At 34.8% G+C, this 24,087-nt stretch overlaps 1 protein-coding gene and 1 non-coding gene across 9 annotated transcripts in view; one reads left to right on the forward strand and one right to left on the reverse strand.

Moving 5' to 3' along the window:
• The window catches only part of CCDC82 (coiled-coil domain containing 82), a 29,670-nt gene extending 5,988 nt beyond the window's left edge, over nucleotides 1–23,682 (forward strand). For 6 of the 8 annotated variants that reach the window (XM_036860785.1, XM_036860784.1, XM_036860780.1 and 3 more), the window contains 6 exons: nucleotides 167–380; nucleotides 9,782–9,874; nucleotides 11,224–11,348; nucleotides 14,061–14,231; nucleotides 18,812–18,997; nucleotides 22,648–23,681. In XM_036860785.1, coding sequence (XP_036716680.1) covers nucleotides 167–380; nucleotides 9,782–9,874; nucleotides 11,224–11,348; nucleotides 14,061–14,231; nucleotides 18,812–18,997; nucleotides 22,648–22,713 — 855 coding nt within the window. In that variant the 3' untranslated portion in view covers nucleotides 22,714–23,681. The other 2 variants (XM_036860787.1, XM_036860786.1) reach the window with 2 other exon arrangements.
• On the reverse strand, nucleotides 16,134–16,206 carry TRNAE-UUC. Its single transcript has one exon. It is a non-coding gene; the product is annotated as a tRNA-Glu (tRNA).
• Nucleotides 23,683–24,087: the final 405 nt, after the last annotated feature.

A 24,087-nucleotide genomic window follows, 5' to 3' on the forward strand; every position in this document is an offset into this window, starting at 1 on the left:
TTCAAAAGTTCAACATTTAACATGACAAGATTTTTTTAACCTTAAAATATAAAATTAATTTCTACAAATCATTTTTTTATTTCGGATTTAATCTTTTAATTTCACATCCATACTGACAATTTTTTAAAGGTACACTTTACTAAAAGGTATGTTTTAATTTAATTAGGACTCTGAAAAGAAATCCTGCCCAAGCAGTGATGAAAATGATGATGAGGAGGAGGGGGAGGAGGAAGATGATTATGAATATGATGAAGATGGAGATGATTATATTATTGATGACTTTGTAGTGCAAGATGAGGAGGGTGATGAAGAGAATAAAAGCCAAGGAGGAGAAAAATTGACTACATCACAACTGAAATTAGTAAAACAGAATTCTCTTTGTAAGTTAAATATCAAGAGAATGTTTTATGACTTGTTCTAATCATGATATTATACTAAGTATCAGATCAGCCTTTTACTATCATGTTCTAAATCATTGATTAGGAACTGTGGTTTCATTTTCAGGTAAACTTGTCTAATAATAGTTTATTCTAGTGGTTTCGAGAACCCTTTACACTCTTAAAAATAATTGAGGACCCCAAAGGGCTTTTGTTTCTGTGGGTTATATCTATCAACATTTACCATTGTAGAAATACAAAAGAGAGATTTAAAATATATCTATTAATTAAATGACTTAAAATAACTCATGTAATGTGATAAGCTCATTACATGTTAATATAGATACCATTTTTCTGAAAAATTCTATTTTTTAACTCTATTTTTCCAAAAAATGAAAAGAATGGCATTGTTTTCCATTTTAATAAATATATTTAACGTCTAGCTTAACAGAAGGCAGCTGGGTTCTTATATCGGCTTTTGCATTCAGTCTGTTGTGATATTTTGTGATATTAAATTAGGTGAAAGCAATTGTGTTTCACACAGATAGGTAGCTGGAAAAGGAAGGATTGTTTTCAAAGCATTTTTAAAATAATTGTGGATATTCTCATTTGACACCACACCAAAATTCAACAAGTGATAGTTTCTTAAAGGTTAGTTTGCAGTATGGAATGTAAAAGCGTATGAATGAACTTTTAGTACTTACATTACATTCCATTGGTCTGTCTTGTAATTTGAATGGATCTTTTACCCATGCATGATTTTATAACATCATGCACTGATAATTTGAAAAATATTGGTTCACTGGGTTATGTAGCTTTTCCATATTTTGACACATTTCATTATAGAGTATTTAAGAAATCACATTCATTAATATCACCACCAATCTCATCAGAAAATTCTTTAGGTATTGGGAAGTTGTCAAGCTCATAGTAACAAATACAAGTTTTTCAAAATTCTAATTTCTACTCAAAAATCTGTTTTTTATCTTTGGTAACAAATACTGTGAGTTCTTGAAATGACAGTTTCTCTTTGTTCATTTTTGACAAAATATTTGACAAATGCCTGAATAACATAGTTGGTCAATAGTTCTCTCAAGTATACATGGTGTTTCAAGTAAACTTGACAAATGAGGCTTTTTTAACTCCCAACTCAGTTTTCCTCAAAGTACGATATTATACTTGATATGCAGCACAAGTGCTTTATCCATACTTCCCATTTCATCTCACTGAATACAAAAAAGGTGTATACTCAAGATTCAAGATTTAATAAAAATAATAATTTTTACTGCTTCATCAAGGACATTCTTAAGTGAAAGTAGGTTTTTTACTGAATACATAGCAATGATTATAATGATTACTAGTAGTTTGGTTCTATAGCCATGATTCATGTTAAGGGGTCAGCTGCCTTATCCATAGTTACGTTTGCAGCATCGTTGAAAATGTCAACGTGGTGAAACAGCAGATAATTATCTTAGTGTTATTGCTTTGACCTCACTGATCACCTTAAATGGACTAGGAGACTTCCAGGGGTCTACAGATCACACTTTGAGAACCACAGGTGTTATCTGGCCTTTTGAAGTGACACTCAGTGAAACCTATCAGGAAATTAGAACCTTTTATATTTTCACACAATGAAAATATAAATAATAGGGCCCTGAAAATTTAGGATGTCTTTAAATATGTATTATTGTTCTGATCCCTATAATTGTACATAAATTTAAAGACTTTTTTATGATGTTTTACAACTCTGGTACAACTCTGTTGGATGAAAACATTTTTTTTTCTTCAAGAATGCATTTTTACCAAAAAAAATTAAAGGGCATAGTTACTAAAGTTAAGTGTAATATGGTTCAAATTAGATACCATGATTTAGATAAATTAGTAGATTGAGGTATGAATCAAATTTCAAGAAATTTATCAGTTACAGAAATGCCAGTGATAAGCATCTGTGTATTGAAAGTTAATGACTGTTTTCCTTATGTCAGTAGGCACTGGTTCACCTGCCATCTGGACATCTGAATCTCAGTAAAACTCAATTAGGAAGTGTCCCATCATTCTGGATATTAATATCTAGAATGTGATAGAACATTTACTGAGAGATACCCACTCATAAACACTCCTGTTAATTAATGAAAATAAAAGTCCACCACATGGGAACTCTTTTAACTTTCTTCTCTATCCTACACTTTTATGCTTACTTTTGTTTTATTAAGGGAGGTTTTAGATTTACTGAAAAGTTGAGTAGAAAGTACAGAGAGTTCCTATATAACCCCTCATTCAGAGTTTCCCTGTTATTAACATCTTGGATTAGTTTGGTACATCTGGTGCGATCGATGAGCCAATATGAATACATTATTAACTGTAGTTCATAGTTTGTGTTGGGGCTCACTCTTTGTGTTGTACATTCCGTGGGTTTGAGAAATGTATAATGATGCAACAGGTATCCACCATTACAATATCAGAACAGTTTCACTCTCCTAAAAATGCCTTGTTCACCACCTACTCATCCCTCCCTCCCTCCCACCCCAGAACCCCTATCAACCACTGACCTTTGAAATGTCTCCATAGCTTTCCCTTTGCCAGAATGTTTTATAGTTGGAATCATACAGCATGTAGCCTTTTCAGGTTGGCATATTTCACCTAATAATGCATTTAAGTTTCCTCCATGTCTTAATGTGCATGATAGCTCATTTCTTTTTATCACTGAATAATATTCCATTGTATGGATGTACCAGAGTTTGTTTATCCATTCACCTGTTGAGGGACATGTTGGTTGCTTCCAAGTTTTGGCAATTATGAATAAAGCTGCTATAAATATTTGTGTGCAAATTTATCTATGGACATAAGTTTCCAACTCATTTGGGTAAATATCAAGGAGTTCTGTGCTTGCTTTTACTATTGAGCATCTCCACCTTAGAAGGAGATGTACCTCATTTTTTATGCAATACATTTTATCTTATGTGTTCTTAATTGAAGCTTCTCCTTCTGACTCTATCCTTACAAGTTCTCTTTTCTCAACTTGTAACCATATTAATGCCTTTCCTCCCTTGAGTTGGCATGTTCTATTAGCCACCATTCTAAATCTTACCTTTTTGTTCAAGTCTCCCAGTAACTCTGCAAAGCATTGTGCTTAGACTATTATACCCATCAATCCAGTGAAATTGCTCTCACTGAAGTTAGTGATAACTTTTTAGTTGCCAAGATGCGCTTTGATTCTTATGTTAACCTGATACTGCTGTGTTCTTTGCCACTAACCATTGACAACTCTCACTTTCAAAGTTCTCTTTTTCGCTTCTTGCATTCCCCTTATAATATTGCTGTCCTCTTTTTCCATTTGCCATGTAAATATCGATGTTTCTAAAGGTTCCATCCTCAAACTACCTTCCTTTTGCTTGTGCTTCAGGCAGTCTCTGCCCCATAACTTCAGCCCAATCTATGGGGAAATTCCCAAACTTTTATTTCCAGCACAGATTTCTCCATAGTTTTAAGGCCCAATTTTTAAATCTTTTTATTGAACATTGTCATCAGGGTGTCTTTCAGACATCTCACACTCAATATGTGCAAAACTAAATGATTGAGAAGGGAGCATAAGGGAGTTTTGGGCTGGTGGTAGAACTTGTTTTTTTGATTGTCATGGTGGTTACACAACTTCGTGTTTTGGTCACAGAACTGTGCACCAAAAAGAGTGAATTTTATGGTATGTGAAAAAGTATAGCTCAATAAAGAAATCCAAATGAGCATCCCTACTTCCCAAAAAATTACCTAAATCATTAATCAGCTTCACTTCTCTTTGTAATCCTAACACACGTTAGACTTGGTGACACATTATAAGAACTTATTAGTTGGATGGATGGATGATTAACATAAACATTGACTGAAGGCTCCTGGGTCTTATAGTTTAAGAAACAAAAATGTTAGGCGTGACCAGATTTATTAATACATCAGAGGAAAAAAAACCCATGTATTTTTATGTGATAATTTATGATTTGGTTAATGTTTTTAATACTTAACAATGATTATGCCATTAAGGAATATAATAAATGAAGCTAAATACAGGCAGTTTTTGATATGCCAAGGGATTATGTTCTAAAGGTTGCTATAAATCAATTCTTCCATTTGAAAATCAACATACATTTTCTCGTTAAAGCAATAATCTATATGATGAATAGTGAACACCCTTCTGTGGCCTGGGTTAGATTGTAATTAGGCTAGTATTCCCAGATTCATTCTCCCCCCATCCCCAACTTCTATAAGAACAGTGACAACTACTCATTCAACATGTGATCAGAATTTGGGAGAAATGTTCAGAACTCCAAATTCAGCACTCACTTGAGACTCACAATCAGTGGCATATGCAATTTTACCTTTTTGAATAGAACAGTTCCACTGTAGGAAGACATTTTGTTAATTCCTTGCTATCTGCCATTTGGCTCTGAAAGACAGACACATTTGTAACACCTTAAAATAGAATAGTTTGCCTCCTGCTACATGGTTGAAGCACTTAAAAGACAGAGTCTTTTTCCCTTCTCATCAATCCCTATTATTATTTATTCATATTTATTCTGAGACTGCAACTCCCAGAAAAGATATCAAAGAAAGTAGAGGGATGGACTAGCAATGGTTTGTTGTATTACAGATCTATATAGTTCACATGGTAATAATGTTATACACAGGTAGAGAGATAGGAACACCTTCAGATTTGTAGATACTAAAGATTATATTATTTTTCCAGTACTCTATCGTATGTTCAGAGTGACAGAGAACCAAGTAGTACATTATAAAAGTACATCTCAGTCTAATAGTGCCTTGCTAGAAAAATGCTTGCTAGAATACTGGAAATTAGATTGAGTGAACATTAACTTAGTCTCCACCTAGCAATTAAACAGAATCTTTCTATCAATATGCATGGTATGACTAAGAGCAATCTCACAACAATTTATGTTAAATATTAAATCCTCTAGAGAACTTCTCTTGTTTTAGGATAAATAAAAAGTACCAGTGAAATCATATGGCACAAGGGAAAAGTAACCCTGCCCTGAAGACTCAGGGGAAGAAAATGCCCATGAAAAAATGTTTCATTAAAGTAAACAGAAGAAAATTGTACAAAGCATTTGCTTTGCAATCTATGAAAAAGAAATAGTAAGTCATGAGGAGAGAACAATTTGAGGTGAAAGGGAGGTAGTTAAGGATACACTGCCAGAAAATGAAAAATATAAAGTCAGAAAATCTATATTGAAAGCAGTAGAGAGCAGAATTAACAGTACAGAAAATCTCATCAGCGATATGTATGTTAAACCCTAGAATTTTCTAGCATAGAAAAATAAAACATTTCTAAAGGAGGAGATAATACATAAAGGAATAGAAATGAAGACCCTATTTCACAAATTCCTGGGTGGGAAAATACAGAACAAATGGAAATCTGAAGGAAGAAAATTACATAACCTTAGATATATAAAAGATTTGAATGTGCTGAGAGGCTTACCATGTTTCTGGATATAAAGACACATGGAGATGTGAATTCAAAGGTATCATACAAGAAAATATTCTTGAGTTGCCAAACACACCTGTTTATGCAGATTAAAGAGGCTCACATCCTAAGTTGATGAAAAATATTTTCAAACAGGCATATGAAGGAAATATTTTTGTAATTACAAGAGTAAAGAAAAAGTCCTCTAACCATTCTTTTTAGAACTATAAAAATTGTTTAATATTAGGTGCCATATTAATGTGTTGCATATGTCAAAAGAGAAAAAATAATAATTTCAATAGATTCTAAAAAGGCATTTGATAACATTGAATGCCCATATCTAGTTTTCCAAAAAGTCTTAAGAATAGTTATATGAGCATATGTCCTTTACATAACAAAGAATATCTTAAACCAAGATCCAACATCATAATGAAGCACTAGAGATATTCTCTTTAAAATAAAGAACAAGACAAAAATATTTCCTACTTTGTTCTAGTTGTTTTCAACAATGCAACAGATGTGAAAGTAAAATAAGAAATATAACTATTGAAAAGGAAAAGACATTATTGAACATAATATGATTATACACAAGCTATCAGTTTCTGACTTACTTAACCAAAGATACAGAAGTTAAGAGAAAGGGTATGAATATATTGAGAGTAGGAGTAGATGCAGCATCTATTTCCATATTTTTCTTAAGTAAGTTCTTTTTTTTCTATATGAGTGGGAGGCACCTGTTGGAGTAGAAAAAGGGGCCCATTTCTTGCTCTGCCCCTGCCCTCTTACACTGGGCTTACATCTCCATTTCAGAAGAAAGTACACCAACAATCCATGTGCTTCTACCTAAGAGAATATTTATAAACAGTCTCTTGGTTTTTGAAATAAACTTAGCACTAACAAGACCACATCCTCCTCAGGGTAGGGGGAGAAAGCAGTCAGTGCCCAGGAATTCCCAAACAGTATCTCTCTCTCCAGCTCTATAATGTTCCAGGAAGCTCATTTTCCTTAGAAAAACATCTCAAAAAATGACAGATGCACAATAAATACGTAAAACTCAGTAGTTTTCTTATATGCTGTCAATAATTATTTAGAAGATATAATGAGGGAAAATTCCATTTACACTAGTGAACAAAATAATTACTAGGCCTAATCTTAAGAAGAAAAGCTTGACTTTACAGGTACAAGAATAAAATTTACTGTGGAATAGAAAAGGAAATGTGAGTAAAAGAAGAGATAAGCATGTTTCTGGGAGGTAATAAATCATACAAGAAGTTATATCTTCTGAAATTAATGTTTTGATTCAGCTTTGCAAACACAATCCTAAAGTTCACTTGAAAGAACAAATACATGAGAATAAATAAAATTTGAAAACAAAAAATAAAGTGGAAGGACTTGCCTCACCAGATATAAAAAGTAATCATAAAATTGCAGTAAGTAAAGCAATGTAGTACTGATATGAGAATGACAGCCAGATCAGTAGGAAAGGAAGGGCAGATGGTGCTGAAACAAAATCTTAGCATATATATGAAATACATGGATGCATGGAAAATCAGCTGAATGACCAAACTATCCAATGATTGGATGTGGGGAAGGTGATTGGCTACCTTGAAAAAATCAAGTTATGCCTAAACATGAATATTGTTTATTTTCTCCTGTATCCTTTTGAAATTTTTTATAATCATGGAGAAAGGTTACAAACAATATTTCTAGGGTATTCCACAGAAGCCCATCCAAGATAAGGATTAAAGTGATGAGAAAAGCTCTGGGGAGGTCTGAGCTCTATTCCTGACTCTGCCTCTATCTAGTTGTGTAATAAGTTATTTCATCATCGAGTCATTTTTACTAGTCTTGAAGGATTTGAATTTTATTTTCTCCTATTTCCCATTCACGTCTAAAATTCCATGTTCTGAAGTATGAAAGTATCAAATCTAACTACCATGCAGAACAACATCTATGTAGGGGATTGTAGCATGAAATCTAGAGTCGGACGGCCTGTTCCAGCCTTGGTTCCAACACTTACTAGCTCTATGATCTTTGGGAAGTTTTTCATCCTCTCTGTATCTGTTTCCTCAATGAGAAATAAACCGAGAGTAATGATAGTACCTCATAGGTTTGTTGTGAGAAATAAAGCAATGCATGCAAGTGCATAAAATGATGCCTGGCCTATACTTGCTCAGTAATATTTTTTTTTCAACTTGAGATGCCAGGAGCATAATTCCACCACCACCCCACCCATCCACTCAAGCACAATGAAATCAAGGCCCTCTTCCTGACTCTTTTGAAGGAGATTCTGACACACATTGGTAGGAGAGGGATTCTGTGGTTAGGAGAAAAACTCCCCAGATGATTCTGATTCTCTGCCCTTTCCTTCTATTTCTAATCCTAAAGAAACACTATTAGTGTCTTTGAAATAGAGCAGCAGTTCCCAAAACTCTATAGCAGGTGAGTAACATTGGGCATTAGCACATTCAAGACTGATAAATTCAGTGGAATAAAAATTTAAAATTCTATTTCAATTTGTTTGATAGGTGCAATAGGGGTAAATGTGATTTTTTTTTCTCAACACATCAGTTAATATTCCCAGAACAGTTTTCCCTTAATTCAGTTTGGGAAGTGCTAGACAGAGTTTAAATGCATTTTAACACAAATTAAGTATGTACCAACACTATAATTTTATATCCAGAAGCTGATGAAAGTCTAGTTGAAGTTAAATTCTATTGAAATATCTCATTTTACAATTGTATTCATAAATGGCTATGGTTAGTTTTCTGCAATTTTTAATTAATCATAGGCCCTTTAAAGTCTAAGGGCCACAGTGCAAATTATCTGCTATTGTCAAGTAGTTTTATTACTGCCTCATTTTGGCCACTCTAGTACCTCAGTAAGGTGTTTTCTTAAAAATGAATGCATACTAAAAGTTTCCCCTAGAGTCTAAAATAAGATTTATACAGCCCTTTTAGTAACTAAAATATAAATTAAAAGATTTCATGTTAAATTTCATCTTTGTTTTATGTCAACTGAAAGCAAAGTCAAAATCACTCATGGATGTTAATAATAAGTCTTAATTTTGCTTTAATCCCTCGCCAAGCATCTTCTACTTTTCCTGAAATACTTAGGCAGCCCTTAATGTGTCTTCACAAGTGCCCAGATCGGGGGCAGTTGTTCTTTGATGACAACTTGGATCAAGGAGGGGGCGTGTTTGACAGAGAACAGTTCCACAACCATATAACCGTTGACCCACAGCAACGGGAAATAGTAGGGACCTCCTCTCTCACCATTTGCCTGGTCACCACAACAGGTGATTCCATGGACCAAACTGGGTTAGTGGGAAAGTAGGCTTATACATTTGGTATGAAAAAGAGAAGACATAAATTTTCTAAATTGGTATGGGAAATCCTAGATCTGTGGCAGCAGAAAGGGAATAGAGTTTTTATAGCCATTGTCCTTCTGGCTAGGGTAACAATTTCCTGGACAATTTCATATGTAACATGGTTTAGAGATAAGGAATAAGAGAATATAGAAACATATGTGAAGAATATGTTTCATTCACATATTGAGCAGCCTACCTTTAGAAATTTTCTTTCTTGTTCTCTCACTCTAATTGTCAAGTTGATAATTGAACTTCAGTGCCCAGGGGATGATTTTGATTTTTTTTCCACAATGTATCTTAATATTTCCTGAACAGTTTTCCCTTAATAAGTTTGGAAAGTGAAGATTATTTGAAATAACAACTTGAAACTTTGGATTAGAAGCTGGTAAATTTGGAAAATGGAGACTATCTCAGTGAATAGACAAGTCACTGAGCCAGCTATAAAATTAGGATAATTAAGCAATTTCTCCTATTTATTAATTTCTTAGCCTTGGAGAAAGGAACCCATTGTATTTAGGGAATTGTTTTGTCTGCTGGATTCTAATATTTATTTTAAATTAATTTCAGATTCTTTTAGTGACCACTATACTCACTTTGAAAGAGTTGTGAAGGCTCTTCTGATCAATGCTCTAGATAAATCTTTTCTGGGAACATTATATGGTAAGTTAATAATATGAATGGAAGAATCAGGGGTTTTTTTCCCAATTTTTAAACAGCCTAATTGTTCTTTATGTATATATGTGTGTGTGTGTATATATATATCCATATATATTAAACAAAACCACGGAGACCCAATCTTAAGGCCCTCCAGTGGTTCCCTCTAGTATCAACTACACCAAAAGTCCATTCACATGAAAAACTTGTTAGTGTTTATTATTTGTGATATGTGAAAGTACAAAAGAAATAGTTTCCCTGCCCTTTGAGAGTTCATAGTGAACTTGAGGATACAGGACATATACTAATTAAACAGCAGGGTAATTCAACACCCATGTGTTGTCCCAGCCTAAGCGCTAAGCTCCTTGAATTTCACCAAAAGTTATATGCTTTTTTATGCTTTTGTGCCTTGTTGTTTCTCATTAGAGTATAATCACTTTCTACCTTAGATTTTCTAAGTGAGTATGAAATCATTTCCACTATGAAAGCTATCTGTGACCCATTCAAATAATATTTGTCACTCATTTGTGCTATCATTATCCTGAGTATGGTGGCACTGATGTATATGCACCTTTCATATATATTGAAAATGTATTTTTGCTTTCCTCCCTTTCAAGAGTGTGAGAAGAACCATACTTTCTATATACACACCCCTTGTATCTAGCACGGAGTCTGGCTCTTAATAAAGACAATAAATATGTTGTGCTGAATGTCTACCAAAGTGCCAGAGTAAGATTTCATTCAGACTTTATTGAACAAATATTTGTTGAGTGCCTACTAAGGGCCAGGCATTATTTGAGGGCTAGGAATATGGCAATGACTATGACATGGAAGATTCTTGCCTCATGTTGCGTAAAGTCTAATGGGAGAGACAGCAATGAGTAAACAAATATATAACATGATATGATTTCACCTAAGGAATTAATTCTTGAAAAAATATAAAATAGGATAAGGAGATCAAGAGTGATAAAGGAAAGGAAACTCTGTGTTAGTTAGATTGGTCAAAGAAGGTCTCCCAAGTAGTATCTTTTGAACAGAAACCTGAATGAAGTGAGGGAGGAAGCAATGCATGGATCTAGCAGAGAGCACAGCAAGTGTAAAGACCCTTAGAAAAGAGTAAGTTTGATGTGTTAAAGGAACAATTAGAGAGCGTGTGTGGCTCCTTTCTTTCCCTAATGCTCTGATGGAAGGATTTTCTTTAACTTCATTAATTTTTTAAAATTTAAAGTGTTTCTAACCAACCAAGCAAGTTATCTTCTTAAAACTATGGTAAGAAATCGTTATGCAATTATTTAAATATTTTATATGGGCAAAGTGATTGTTTTTGTTGTTGTTGTTGTTATTCCCCTGAACAGATGGCACCAGGCAAAAATCATATGCACAAGATATGTTGACATCTCTTCATTATTTGGATAACCGCTTTGTTCAGCCTCGTCTAGAGAATTTAACCTCTAGAAGTCGTTGGAAAGAGCAATATAAGGTATACAGTTTTATTTGTTTTTGAATCTCTGGTCGGGGGCTGGGGTGGGGTTGGATTGGGAGACCTCCCCACTCAAGTCCTTCAATAACCAGTCACACTGAATAATCTTCTAAATTATTAACATTTTTCTTTGTTAAATAATCAGCTTGTTTCTCATCTCTTCTAAAGGCTATAATTGTTTTAGTCTTTCACACTTGTTATATCTATCCAATAATTAAGTAGTCCTAAATGGTAACTTTAGAACATCTCTAAGGCTTAGCCCATCTGTTAAAATGAGGAGATTGTCTCACAGGATGTTAATTATTTCAGAAAAGAGAGTTTCATTGTTAAAGAAGGTTGAGAAACAGTAGGGTTAACTTAACTGGAGGACTTTCAAGGAGCATTAATGTGTGAATTTATACTGTAAATCTTCAAGAGGGCAATGTAGAATATAATACTATCCAAATTTGTGTTTTACTATGAGGCTTCTCTTCATGAAATACCTGTTATTACCTTCTAGGATATTGGTTCCCATAACTTAATTAGGGAAACACTGACCTATGTAGTCTTTGACATCCTTTTCCACCTTAAGATTTTGTAATTCTACCAATTTTGGGGAAACATCTTTTTAATTTATAAGATCTATTTGATTCCATGTTATCACCTAGATTTCTATTTTATGATCTCTAATAATAGAGGCTGTACTATATGATTTTTAAGGCTTTTTTTCCTCCCTACTTCTAACATTCTAGCTTCTAATAATTAGCAAGAGGAAAATGGCAAGATAGTAGAAGTTCAAGTTCCTTATAGTCCTTCTAGCACTTAAATCATTAGCTACTCTACCTCATTTATGTCAGGAGATTTGGCTTCATCCAAGGCCTGTTTGGCCTTGAATTACCTGATGATAAATTAGCCACAGATGGATTAGGTTTAAGGACAGTTATGGGATTATAAAAAAAAAAGAATTAAAAGACTTCAATTTGGAGGATAGCTTGAGTTTAGGGCCACCATATATATCTTTTTGACTGTGGGTGATTTTTTAACTTTTGTAAATTCCAGTTTCTTCCTCAGATAGAGAAAATATTTACTTACTTTTAAAGTAAAGCACATAGCATAGCTCTTAGGATGTGGTACATATATTTTTGTCTTTAATAGAACGATAGCATATTGATCATTTAATTTTGCCAAGTAACTGATATGCAAAGTAAGGTATCTTATTTGATCTTTAGAGTAACCCCACAAGGAATGTACTATTATTTCCTCCATTTTAGAGATGAGAAAGTTGTGACTCAAAAAAATTGAGTAACATAAGGTTACACAGCTAGTAATTAGCCAGGCCAATATTTGAACCTAGAAACCTTAGGTCTAGGGTTTCTCAGACTTCAAAGCCCATCCATTCTGCTATATTATGCTTTACCATACTATGGTAGGTTATGTTGAGTTTGGATAACCCAATGTTGAAATAATAACTGTAATATACAAGAAAATATTAGCTTAAAAATTTAGAGACAGACATGATTCAGTACAATCTTGGTCAGGATAAGCTAGGTTATGCTGCAAAAAATAAATAATGTGACAAACAAAGTAAACCAACAATGAAAATCTCAATAGCTTACCCCAACAAAGTTTATTTTTCACTTATATGTCCAGTGTGAGTCAATAGGGGTGCTCTGTTTATTGTAGTTACTCAGAGAACCAAGCTGATAGACCTTTCATCTCAGCATGCGCTTCTGTGAATACCAGAGAAGCAGGAAGGGAAGATCGTTAGTCATCTATTCACTCTGAATGTCAGCCTGTAAGTGACATGTGTCATGAAGTACCATGAAATATGAGAAACAGTAAAAAGTAGACAAAAGACAATGTCTTTGTGAATCATACAATGTAAAAAGGAAACTACATTGGATACTTAATTACTGTCAGGCTGATAGAGAATGCAGTTTAGTGACCCTGCTAATATGCTCATTGTGTGCAGTTCAAATATTGTGGTAAACTGATCCACGCTACTAATTAGAACAGTAGTATCTAGCACAGGCCTAGAGCATAAGCAAAACTACTCAAGCACAAGTAATTTCACAGCTTAATAAAGCTTATTTATGAATACCAAATATTTTCTCAGTTTGTTTACTCATTGCTAACTCACCTATTAGACTGGCCATAGCAATACTGGCGACCTGGAAATCCTAGTTCAAACTTGTTTATTTTCCTAGTACTTTAGTAAGAAACCGTAGGAGAATTAAATTATTTCTGGGATATTTTGTGGAAAATATAATGCATACAATGGAGACTGAATGTGATCTTGTTTTTTCTCAATTTTTTACTAACCTAAATGAATTTAATCATTTTATTATATTATTCTGAATTTTTTCTGCTCATTCTTTCCTATTTTAACTAATTATTACATCTGGAGATGAGAAGAGGGAAAAGAAGTAAATTAAAACCTGTGAAAAGCACTGCTTAATAGTAACAGAAGTTTGAGCGATATGAAACTAATTTTTTTCCTAATCTGGTTTCTTTTCATTTACTAGCCTAAATTACAAATTCACTTTTAAAATTTAAATATATCTTGTGCTCAGTACTAAAGTAAGAAATACCAGTGTGTTTTGCTCTTACATCTTGTCCTATCATTGTGATTCCTAACCTTGATTTTAATTTGGTTGGGCTCTTTTTATGTTTTATTTTATTGTTGTTTTTCTTATCCTTTAAACCTTCATTACATTTTGGAATTATTTTCAGGAGCGAGTAGAAAATTATTCTAATGTAAGTATCCATTTGAAGAATCCTGAGAACTGTTCCTGCCAGGCTTGTGGATTGCATCGCCACTGTAGATATTCGGTGCATTTATCAGGAAAGTTATATAACACCAGGACTATGGAAATAGATGATTTCATGTCACATGATAAACAGGTATTTTTTCCCTTCATTTTAGTTCTCAACATTTAGAAATTTTCACTAAATAAGCCTGCACAAGTAACCCTAAGTTATTTTCACAAATGGAGAAAGCACCAGGAGAAGGGAAAAGAATACAAGGAAAGAGTGTGCAATTTTTGAATGTGAAAAATATGTGTTATACAGCAGATTCACTCCAAATTCAGTCAGATACTGAAATCAGTGCATACTGTCTAAGTGTACATCACCCAAACTGCGGGGGAGAGGGGAGAGGGTATAGGATGAGGATGAAAAGGGAGGTAACTGGGGCAGGGGAAGCAGAAGTCCTTTTTGAGTCCAAAGGAGAATTTGACCCCAATGGAAATTTTAGGGTAGATAATCTACCAAATTGACAATCCACAGACAAAGAGGCCTATTCACCTCAATATGAGATTTGAAGGAAAATTGTGCTTCAGCCTAGACTACATCAGAAGTGTTTCAGAGCCTAGAGCAATCACCATATATTTAAGGTGCTGTTAATTTTGAATGAATAGACAAAACAGCAGAAAATGTTTGAAATATTTGAAGAAATGTATTTGATAAACAAGAACAGAGCAATGCAATGTGAAGAAAGAAAAAGTGCAAATGCTTACTACTTCTATTTTTAAATCTTTGTAAAACTGTTGCACTTATAAATGCAAAAATATTAATATTGAGATCTTCCTCTGGAATTCCCTCCATGGATTCCGCATCCACTGATACAGAGGACCAACTGTGTATTTATTGAAAAAAATCCCTGTCTATGTGGACCTGTGCAGTTCAAACCCTAGTTGTTCAAGGGTTAACTGTACTATGTTTATACCTGCGGTTGGTTAAATCTGCAGAGAGGATTCCGCAGATATGGAGGCCCGACTGTGGGACTTGAGCATCTGCAGATTTTAGTATCAGGGAGGGTTCTGGAACCAATCCCCTGTGGCTACTGAGGAGTGACTGGAGTTTTAGTTACAGCAGTCTTGGGTAGGGTACTGAGATGAGAGGCGTTGGACAACCAGGTTATGGTAAAGTCTGAGAGCATGGATGAGAAGGAAATCACCTAGAGGAAAAAGATGTGAAATCTGAAAGGCAGTTAGGAGGACTGAAAACAGTCAGTTTTTCAGTTTTGCCCAGAGTCTGTCCAGACTCCTCAAGATGCTTAAGAACCAGTGGGAAGAGGCAGTAATTTTGAGGCAAGTGACAAGGTGTAATGCGTCCACGCAAAGAACAGGCCAAGAGGAAAGAGAATCCCTTGACTCAGTCTATTGCACTAAATGTTGCTAGAGACCTAGGAACAAAAACCAAACTTCTTCCCATCCTTCCTCTTTCCTTGAGGATCTTTTTTCTTTCTTCTCCATACTTTAATTTCCTTAAGAAGCTGGCTGCTCCTCTGCATTTGAGGGCCTAGAGAAATACCTCGAAAAGCTACCTACAGTGAGCTGGATATTACAGATGTGCGAAATGCATGTTTCATTATATTTCCTTGCTTTAATTTGTTAAACAGTGTTAATTTACACTTCCACATGCTGTATCTAATAAATTACAAATCAGATTATTTCTATTGCCTTGCAATCACCATCTTATGCTTTAGGAAAATTTGCTGACAGTTTTTACCTTTGTTTCCAATTATATCTTTGGATATGTAGGGTACCTTAGTTCACACTGGTAACTGAGATAGTTACCTTCAGATTTATCAGTTCATAGAACTCTGCTAACCCTGCACAGTGGATTAGTAATCATTTATATGTCACTTTGCTTATCTGCTTTAAGATAATCATCACAGAACTTATCATTTCTCTCTCTCTCTGGCAAGTTTTTTAATACTGTCTATCTCGTTAGGCTAATGTCCTTATTTTTTTAATTTTTTTTATTTTTTTTGGCTGTGCCGCACAGCTTGTGGGATCTTAGTTCCCTGACCAGGGATTGAACTTGGGCCCTCGGCAGTGAAAGTGCCGAGTCCTAACCACTGGACCACCAGGGAGATCCCTAGAATAGTGTCCTTAATGTTTAGAAATGCAATTAGTTAACAAAAAGTACTCTCTGAATACATTTCTGGACATTTAAGGACACTATTCTAACAGCATAGATTCATTTTACTTGTTTTTAGTACTTCATATAAATAGCATGCTACAATGTAAGCTGTGTTGTACTGTATACATTAATTCATAAGGTATAGTGGGCTATAACAATACACTGAAACAGGGGTGGGGTGAAAGGAGAGGTCCACTTGCAGTGCATGCAACTACTATATACATTTACTGTTTACATTTACTGTTTTCTATGAAGCCTTACTAACAATGGTTTAGGCTCTTCCATATAAAATGTGATCACATTTGGGAAAAAAATAGTGTGAGAATATTCTAAAGGTAATTTGGGGTTTATTGACCTCCATAAGTATAAGGTAGACACCAAGAGGGTAGGAATTAGAAATGGAAAGGAGTAAATTATAATGTTTAATATTTTCAGTGGATATTTTTATTTCATACAGAAAAAAATTAGAGATTTTTAAATACCTCTCCTTCCCTTTTGTCCCAACTTAAAAATTCTATATAGATAAATTCCTCTTGTTTTGTGGAAATATAGAATACAATGCGATAGAAGTAAAAAAATCACATTATTCTTCCAGAACAACCATAGGAGACTTCTCCCACATAATCTATTCTAATGGCAGAAATGGAGAGACTAGCCCTAGTGTCCACTGCAACTGTTGTGGTATCTTTTTACTCGAAGTGGGAGGTACTGGCAAGTGAACTGTAATTTATACGACTAGTTTGATGATAATGTTACAATAGGAATGATACTTAGAGTGAGCAAGCAATGAACAATAATACCTGATTGTGTCTGATGATCTGAAAAACAGATTTTCCCAGAACATGAACAGAAATCTGAACATGATTTTCTTCAACTTTTGGGGATTTTAAGAAAGGTTGTAAGGTATCCCAGATACCATCTTCACAAGATGATGTATCAAACCTGACTATTGCTGATCATATTTAACTTTCATTCATCTTTATCAGTATACTCTTATTCATCTTTATCACTATACTCGTATTGTGTATTGAACTCATCACCTGTGTGATCCCTACAGTGTGACTTCAGAAAAATGGTACAGTTATTATTTGCCAGATAGAGGACAAGTTACATAGATCAATATTGTAACTATGCCATTTGTACTGAATTCATGAAAGCATAACCTATTATGCATGTAGACACAGAGACAAATACGTAAGTTAGGAAGAAGTTTGTCTGTTTCCTCAGGTTACTCCATGAGGATAAGATTGGTCATGTTATAAAGTTTGGAGCCCTTTCTGATGCGTTTTCTACAATGAGTGAAATAATGTAGGTACAATTATATTTAATTTGGTCAGTGCAGGGATACTGTTTTCCTATTTTAGCTATAGGTGTGTATAACAAAGTATACATTCAAAACATTCTGGGGCTTCCCTGGTGGCGCAGTGGTTGAGGGTCTGCCTGCCAATGCAGGGGACACGGGTTCGGTCACTGGTCTGGGAGGATCCCACATGCCGCGGAGCGGCTGGGCCCATGGGCCACAGCTACTGAGCCTGCGCGTCTGGAGCCTGTGCCCCACAACAGGAGAGGCCACGACAGTGAGAGGCCCGCGCACCGCGATGAAGAGTGGCCCCCGCTTGCCGCAACTAGAGAAAGCCCTCGCACAGAAACGAGGACCCAACGCAGCCATAAATAAATACATAAATAAATAAATAAATAAACCCAAAGTTTAAAAAAAAAACAAACATTCTGAAAGAGGATGGGTGGTTGACTTCACAAGAATAGTATTCTTAATCATAGAATCCCAGAAGTCCATATAAACATAGAAATCAAAATTTTTGTAGTTTTCTAACAATAAAATACTAATGTGTTATATCAGACTCATTAATTCAGGAAACAAATAGGACAAAACACAAAGTTATTTTTTACTTCGCAGAATATTTTAGAAAAGAAGTATTTAGTTAAAAACTACCAATTTTTAATGTTGGTATGAGAGTTTCAGTTTACATGTTGTTTATAAGCTAGAAAATTATCATAATCCAGGCATTTTTACCTCAGTAACTCTATATACAATAGCTTGCATGCTTTTCTTGCTTTTGGGTGTGGCTGTCCTTTTCCTTATAAGCCATTTTTCTCCTCCTTCCCAAACTTGGCTAACTCTGTGTTTTAAAGACTTAGTTCATGCATCACCTAGTTGAGGATTCTTCTCCTTTCTGGATTGGGCTAATTGCCCCTTCTCTGTACCTTGATTGCATCCCGGGCATAGCATTTGGCACATTGTTTTATAATCATTTGTTTTTCTCCCAGGGCTGTAAATTCCCCTGATACAGGTGGTACATATTTCACTTCTGTATCTCCAGTGCTTAGCTCAATACTTGAAACATAGCAGTTGCTCAGTTTTTATTAACTGGGTTGTTTAAATAAAGAAGGTAAAGGAATCATTGTATAAAATAAAATAAAAAAATTAAGCATTTATTGGATTCTACTTTTAAAGAAAATCTGAAAACCAGAAAGGCTGTACATTCATTACTATATCTTCACTTCATATAGCAGATGATGTTTATTTCTTCCTTTAGGTGTTTACTGTTGGCAGAATTTGTGCTAATCGTACCAGAATTTACCATAATCTGAAACATTTTAAATTCAAGCTGTACGAGGAATGTTGCTCCATTGCAAAGACAGAAGAGGTTGAAGATGAACAGGTTAAAGAAGCAGTGGAGAGAATTTTCAATCAGTCAAAAGAAAGTGGCTGGATTAAGGAGGTAAGGTGAATATAGAAGAACCATTTCATTCAGTAGGTTCTGGAGCCTAATTTTGATCAGCAAAAGGATACAAATTATGAGAATAGAAGACAGTAAAATTTAAAAGAGAACCTTTCTTTCTCTCCCTGTCTTTGTATTTTCTCTTCTTCCACCCATTCCTTTCATGCTTATCATTGTCCTACCCTGAATAGGTGCCCTGATGTTCTAAGCATTCACTCAGCTCATCAGATAAATTTTAATCAGCAATGATACTGTCCTTTAATGAAGGACCTCTGTCCTTTCAGTTTTATGTATGTGGTTTTCCTTACATATATATTAAGTCCCCTTATTTTCTTTGACAAAGTATAGGACTCACCTCTGCTTGTCTGCTTCCTATCTTTAGAACAGTTCTTGTGACCTGAGAGAGAAGAAGCACCTGGTGCCAATCTGAGGAAAGGATCTCGGCTGCCAGGTCTAATACCACCCACATCCTCTTCTTGAGGACATGGGACTGAGCAGTGAGCACTGTAACTGAAGATCAAGGGGAATGCAGAGGTTTCAGGCCACGGCACTGATTTTGATTCCCCCATATCCTGTTGATCACTAAATTTGATATCAGGGATAAAGTGGGGGTTTTGAAGAGTGCACTGGATTCCCGAAGATCTGCTGGCAGCTCATAAGCTCTGGTCTGCTCACAGAGCTTTTAGAATTGTTACGGTGCATGGAAAGAATGCTAAAATGATTGCAATCTTCTAAAACAAGTCTAGTTACATGACTGTATAAGAGAGAACAGATAAGAGATTTTCAGGCAACTCAGATCAACAGTATATTTAATCTTAAAAAAATAAAAAGGCTGACTTGAGATCCATTGCCTGCGTTATTTACATCATAGGGAAATTTGTAAAAGCGAAAAATAAAAAGAGAGCTTAGAGAATAAACTTACGAGCAAAGGGAAAGAAAATGAGAACAACAAAACAGGAACTTCTTAGGACATTACAAGTTCCACAGAGGTCTCCTGGGCTGGTGAATGACATCAAGATTGGTTTCCCTTTTGACAATTATCCGCCCACCACAAACCACCACCCAGTGATCTCCTTGCCTGCCCCCCACATCTTGACCCTTAAGTCGTCTTGTTCTCATTTTTCTCTCTTCAGCTTTTTATCTTTTACTTTGCTTCCACTTCTCTCACTCCCAATTCTTTCCTCCTTATCCTTCTCTGTGCTTTTTCATTTGCCTTGGGGAAGAGCGATCACTTACCCAGTAAGTCCCAACTTCATTTTCCTTAATGTCATTAAATTCTTAAGTGCTTTTATTGATGCATTTAAGTGTTGCCAACCTTCTACTGGAGTTGAAAGACCTATTGGAACACTACATTTTTAAAAAAAATTATGTACTAGGTGTAGCAAAATCACTGTGCATTACATATATTATATAATAATTTTGTATATAGGGAAGAACATTAAACTTCTTGCAGAAAAAAGTAAAAGCATTTCCAAATCACATACCTTAGAGAAAGCTTAACAAGGTCTATGACAACAGAAGGGACCTGGAATAAAAAAATATTCTTAAGAAAAGAAAGCCAAGTATCACATTATGCTTAAAGAATAACACTTAGCATTGGGCACTGAAGGTATTTCGAGATGGTGCATATTTAGGACAATGTGCACATTTTTTTTCACATAAAATACCAAAGAACTTAATTTTCTTTTTGAGATCCCTCCTACTTTAAAAAAATTGTCTATAGACTTTCTGAAAAGATTTCCTAGAAACCAAAGAAGTTTATTAGCCAATATAAACCCATATGCAGCTTTTTGTGCTGTGATTAAACTTCAGGATGTATCAAGTACCCTGACATTTCTCAACATCACTCTGCCTCGCCCTCAGTGTGTGTGTGTATGTGTCTTTGAGTAATAGCACTACATGTGTTCTTGTGATGCATGACTTCTTCTTGGCCACAGTTATTCTAACCCTTTAGAATGCCTGGGCTCAGTGCTATTATGCTTGAGTGGCCACATCCATGGCTGTTTCTGCTCTTAGCTCTCAATTATTATGTGAACCCCTTCTTTTACCTTACACAAACTATCTGTTCCTGTCTTTCCTCCCACAGCTTGTGTTTCACACCTTGCTTTTTTCCTTACCTGACTCTTCTTCCTCTGAGCATTTTTCTTCCATTATCTCGGGATATCTCAGCATTTCTTCCCAAAGACCTGCGAACTAGACTAACTTCATTCTTCTTATTCTTCCTCCTAACAGTTGAACTAGGAGATCTGTTTTTAACTAATGATATTAAAAGGGTAGGAGCAATTCAAGTGTAAGAAAAGAACAAATGATAAGAAAATTATAATGCAAAATTATAATAAAATGAAAATATATAATAAACATAATAGTAATATATGTCTCGTTCTAAATTAGAGCTGAAGAACATAGTATCATATGCACTGGCAAATTCTATCAAATGTTTTTTCTTTAAGAAGAGAGTGCCTATGATGATGGGGTTTCCAGGGAAGTTGAAGACAGGATTGTTGGGATGGGGTGGTGAATACATAACACCAGGAAGTGAAGAAAGTATGTCCATAGATGTATCAAGTTTCAGTTCCTATCACCACAAGCGTCAGAGTTATCAGGATCCTCACTCACTTTACTGGGAGTAAAACCAGAGCTCATAAGTAGAGTTAAGAAACCATTAGGTCAGTTCATCTCCTCAGCTGAAGGAAGCACTCTGAACTCTGTCAACCTTGAAATCTCCAAATCATCCCAATTCCTCTCTTCTCTTGTCCTGCCCTGGTCTTTACTCTCCACCTTCATTGCTGTCACTCAAATGTAGGCCCTCATTACCTAAATTATTACAGTAGACTCGTAACTAGTTGCCAAACCATTCTAGACTAGATGTTTCACCTTTTTTTTCCCCAAAAAATACACCTCAGATAGTGTCAATTTCCTGCCCTAACACCTTTGGCAGCTTTCCATCGCCTGTTACATTATTGCTAAACTCTGTAACCTAGCATTTCATACTACCTCTTTGGTTCAGTCTTATCTCTCTCAATTCCCCTACAAAACCTCAGATTGTAGTCAAATCCCGTGCTTTCTTGTCTTGTCACTGTTGTATGGACTTTTGTCTCCTAGAGAAAACTCTCCACCAAATCGTTGCCTACCAAATCTTTTTCCCCAGGACAGCTTAAATGCCACTGTTTCCTGGTCATCTCAGCTAACCATAACCTCTCTTCTGAACCCGCATAACAGTGTCTATACTTCTTTATGGCACTTGTTATTTGTTGTCATTGGTGAACTCTGTTCTCCTTAGGGGCAGGGAAAGCAATTTTTTTAATACCTAGACAGTCATTAGCAGAGTATTTGATATGTGTTATGTGTTCAGCAAATTTTTGTCGAATAAGTTATTGAAGTTGTTATATTTCTACTATAAATATGATAATAGAAAACTTATAATTTATAAGAAAGTTATGAAATTAATAATAATGTTCATTTTGATCTCTTTCCAATGCTTTATATGAATTAGAAATGCTTATTTGAAATTGAGTCCCTTTTCATAATAAGATTTTTGTTCACAATTACCATGAGATTAACTTGTTCCTATTTGTGTCTGTAGATTGAAAAGGCCTAGTTTATCTTCACTGCTTTGAGTAAAATAACTAGCTTTTTTATTGTATACACAGAAATACGGTCAACTTCAAGAATATCTCAATTTTGCGGATTACTTTCAAGATGAGAAGTTTGACTGAATTGTAACACATTTCCTTCAGAGAAGATTTTATAAATTCCTGTAAATGTGAAGATCATGAGTCTTGTTTCTCTATATCATGTGACATTTATATATTTTATGTATAGGTTCATGGCAAAATATCTTGTGTAAAACATATGTTCATCTTAATTTCCGTGAAATGGCACTCTACAATCTAATAAAACTTTTATCCGCTGTACGTAGAAAACATAAGCTTAATCATTTTTAAGTGTATTTTAAAGTTATATAACAATGCCTTTATAACATGTGACTATCAAGTGAACAAGCTGTTCATGTACTGTCAGTTTAATAGAAAAACACTGTATTTAAAAAATGTATTTAGACTAACATCTATGCGTATTTATTGCTGAATTCCTGCCCAGATCTGTTTATTACCTTTTTGCAGTATTAAATGATCTTCACTAATATATTTTTTACTACTATCATTATCTAAATCAGTGGGCCATGAAAGAAACCTCAGTGTCTCATTCAATTCAGTTTCCTTGCCTCAGAATCAGACTGTAGTTTACCCATTTCAAGTAGAGGAGTGCTTTTTCTCCTCTTCCAGAGTTTCCCTTATGAATAGATTTCAGGCCTCCAGGGTCTTCCAACCCTCACATTCAGGAATAATTTCATGATATGTATTTTCATGCTTCATAATGTTCTTTCTTTTTCCTATCCAATTTTGTCTACAGGTTAATGATTTAAGATGTATTTTATTTATTTTTATCCATTACTTTTCCCACATAAGTATTTATGTTAGGATCAGAAGATCTCAGAGAGGCAAATTCAGCCAAAAATAGTTTAAAAGCATATTTTGGCATCTGCATTGCTTTGCACATCTAAATTTTCCCTTAATATAATAAAGTAAAATGGTTTCAGAGTGAACAAATGGACCCTGTCTATTCTGTATCTTTAATTCTTAAAAGTGGTATTCTCATAGGATCCAGTTCCCTGTGGAATTTTATTTATTTATTTATTTTTACATCTTTATTGGAGTATAATTGCTTTACAATGGTGTGTTAGTTTCTGTTGTATAACAAAGTGAATCAGCTATACATATACATATATCCCCATATCTCCTCCCTCTTGCATCCCCTGTGGAATTTTAGATACTTGTTTCTTACTTCAAGTGTTGGTTGAACCTAGCTTCATCTGTTATGTGGTTCATGGAATGGACTTCATTACAAACTGCATACATTAAAAATTGCATTTTATTAAGTCCTTACGTAGAGATTAATATTTTCTGCAATTAATTTTCCAAAATTATCCCTATTATGATTGTAAACAAAACAGGGAGAAAGAGTTTACAAAGTTGTGAGAATACTGATGCTGATGTTTCATGTGAGGAGTGCATACCTTTTTAAAAGTGCGA

This window comes from Balaenoptera musculus, chromosome 8 (assembly GCF_009873245.2).
Source record: "Balaenoptera musculus isolate JJ_BM4_2016_0621 chromosome 8, mBalMus1.pri.v3, whole genome shotgun sequence".
NCBI classification, from domain to species: domain Eukaryota; kingdom Metazoa; phylum Chordata; class Mammalia; order Artiodactyla; family Balaenopteridae; genus Balaenoptera; species Balaenoptera musculus.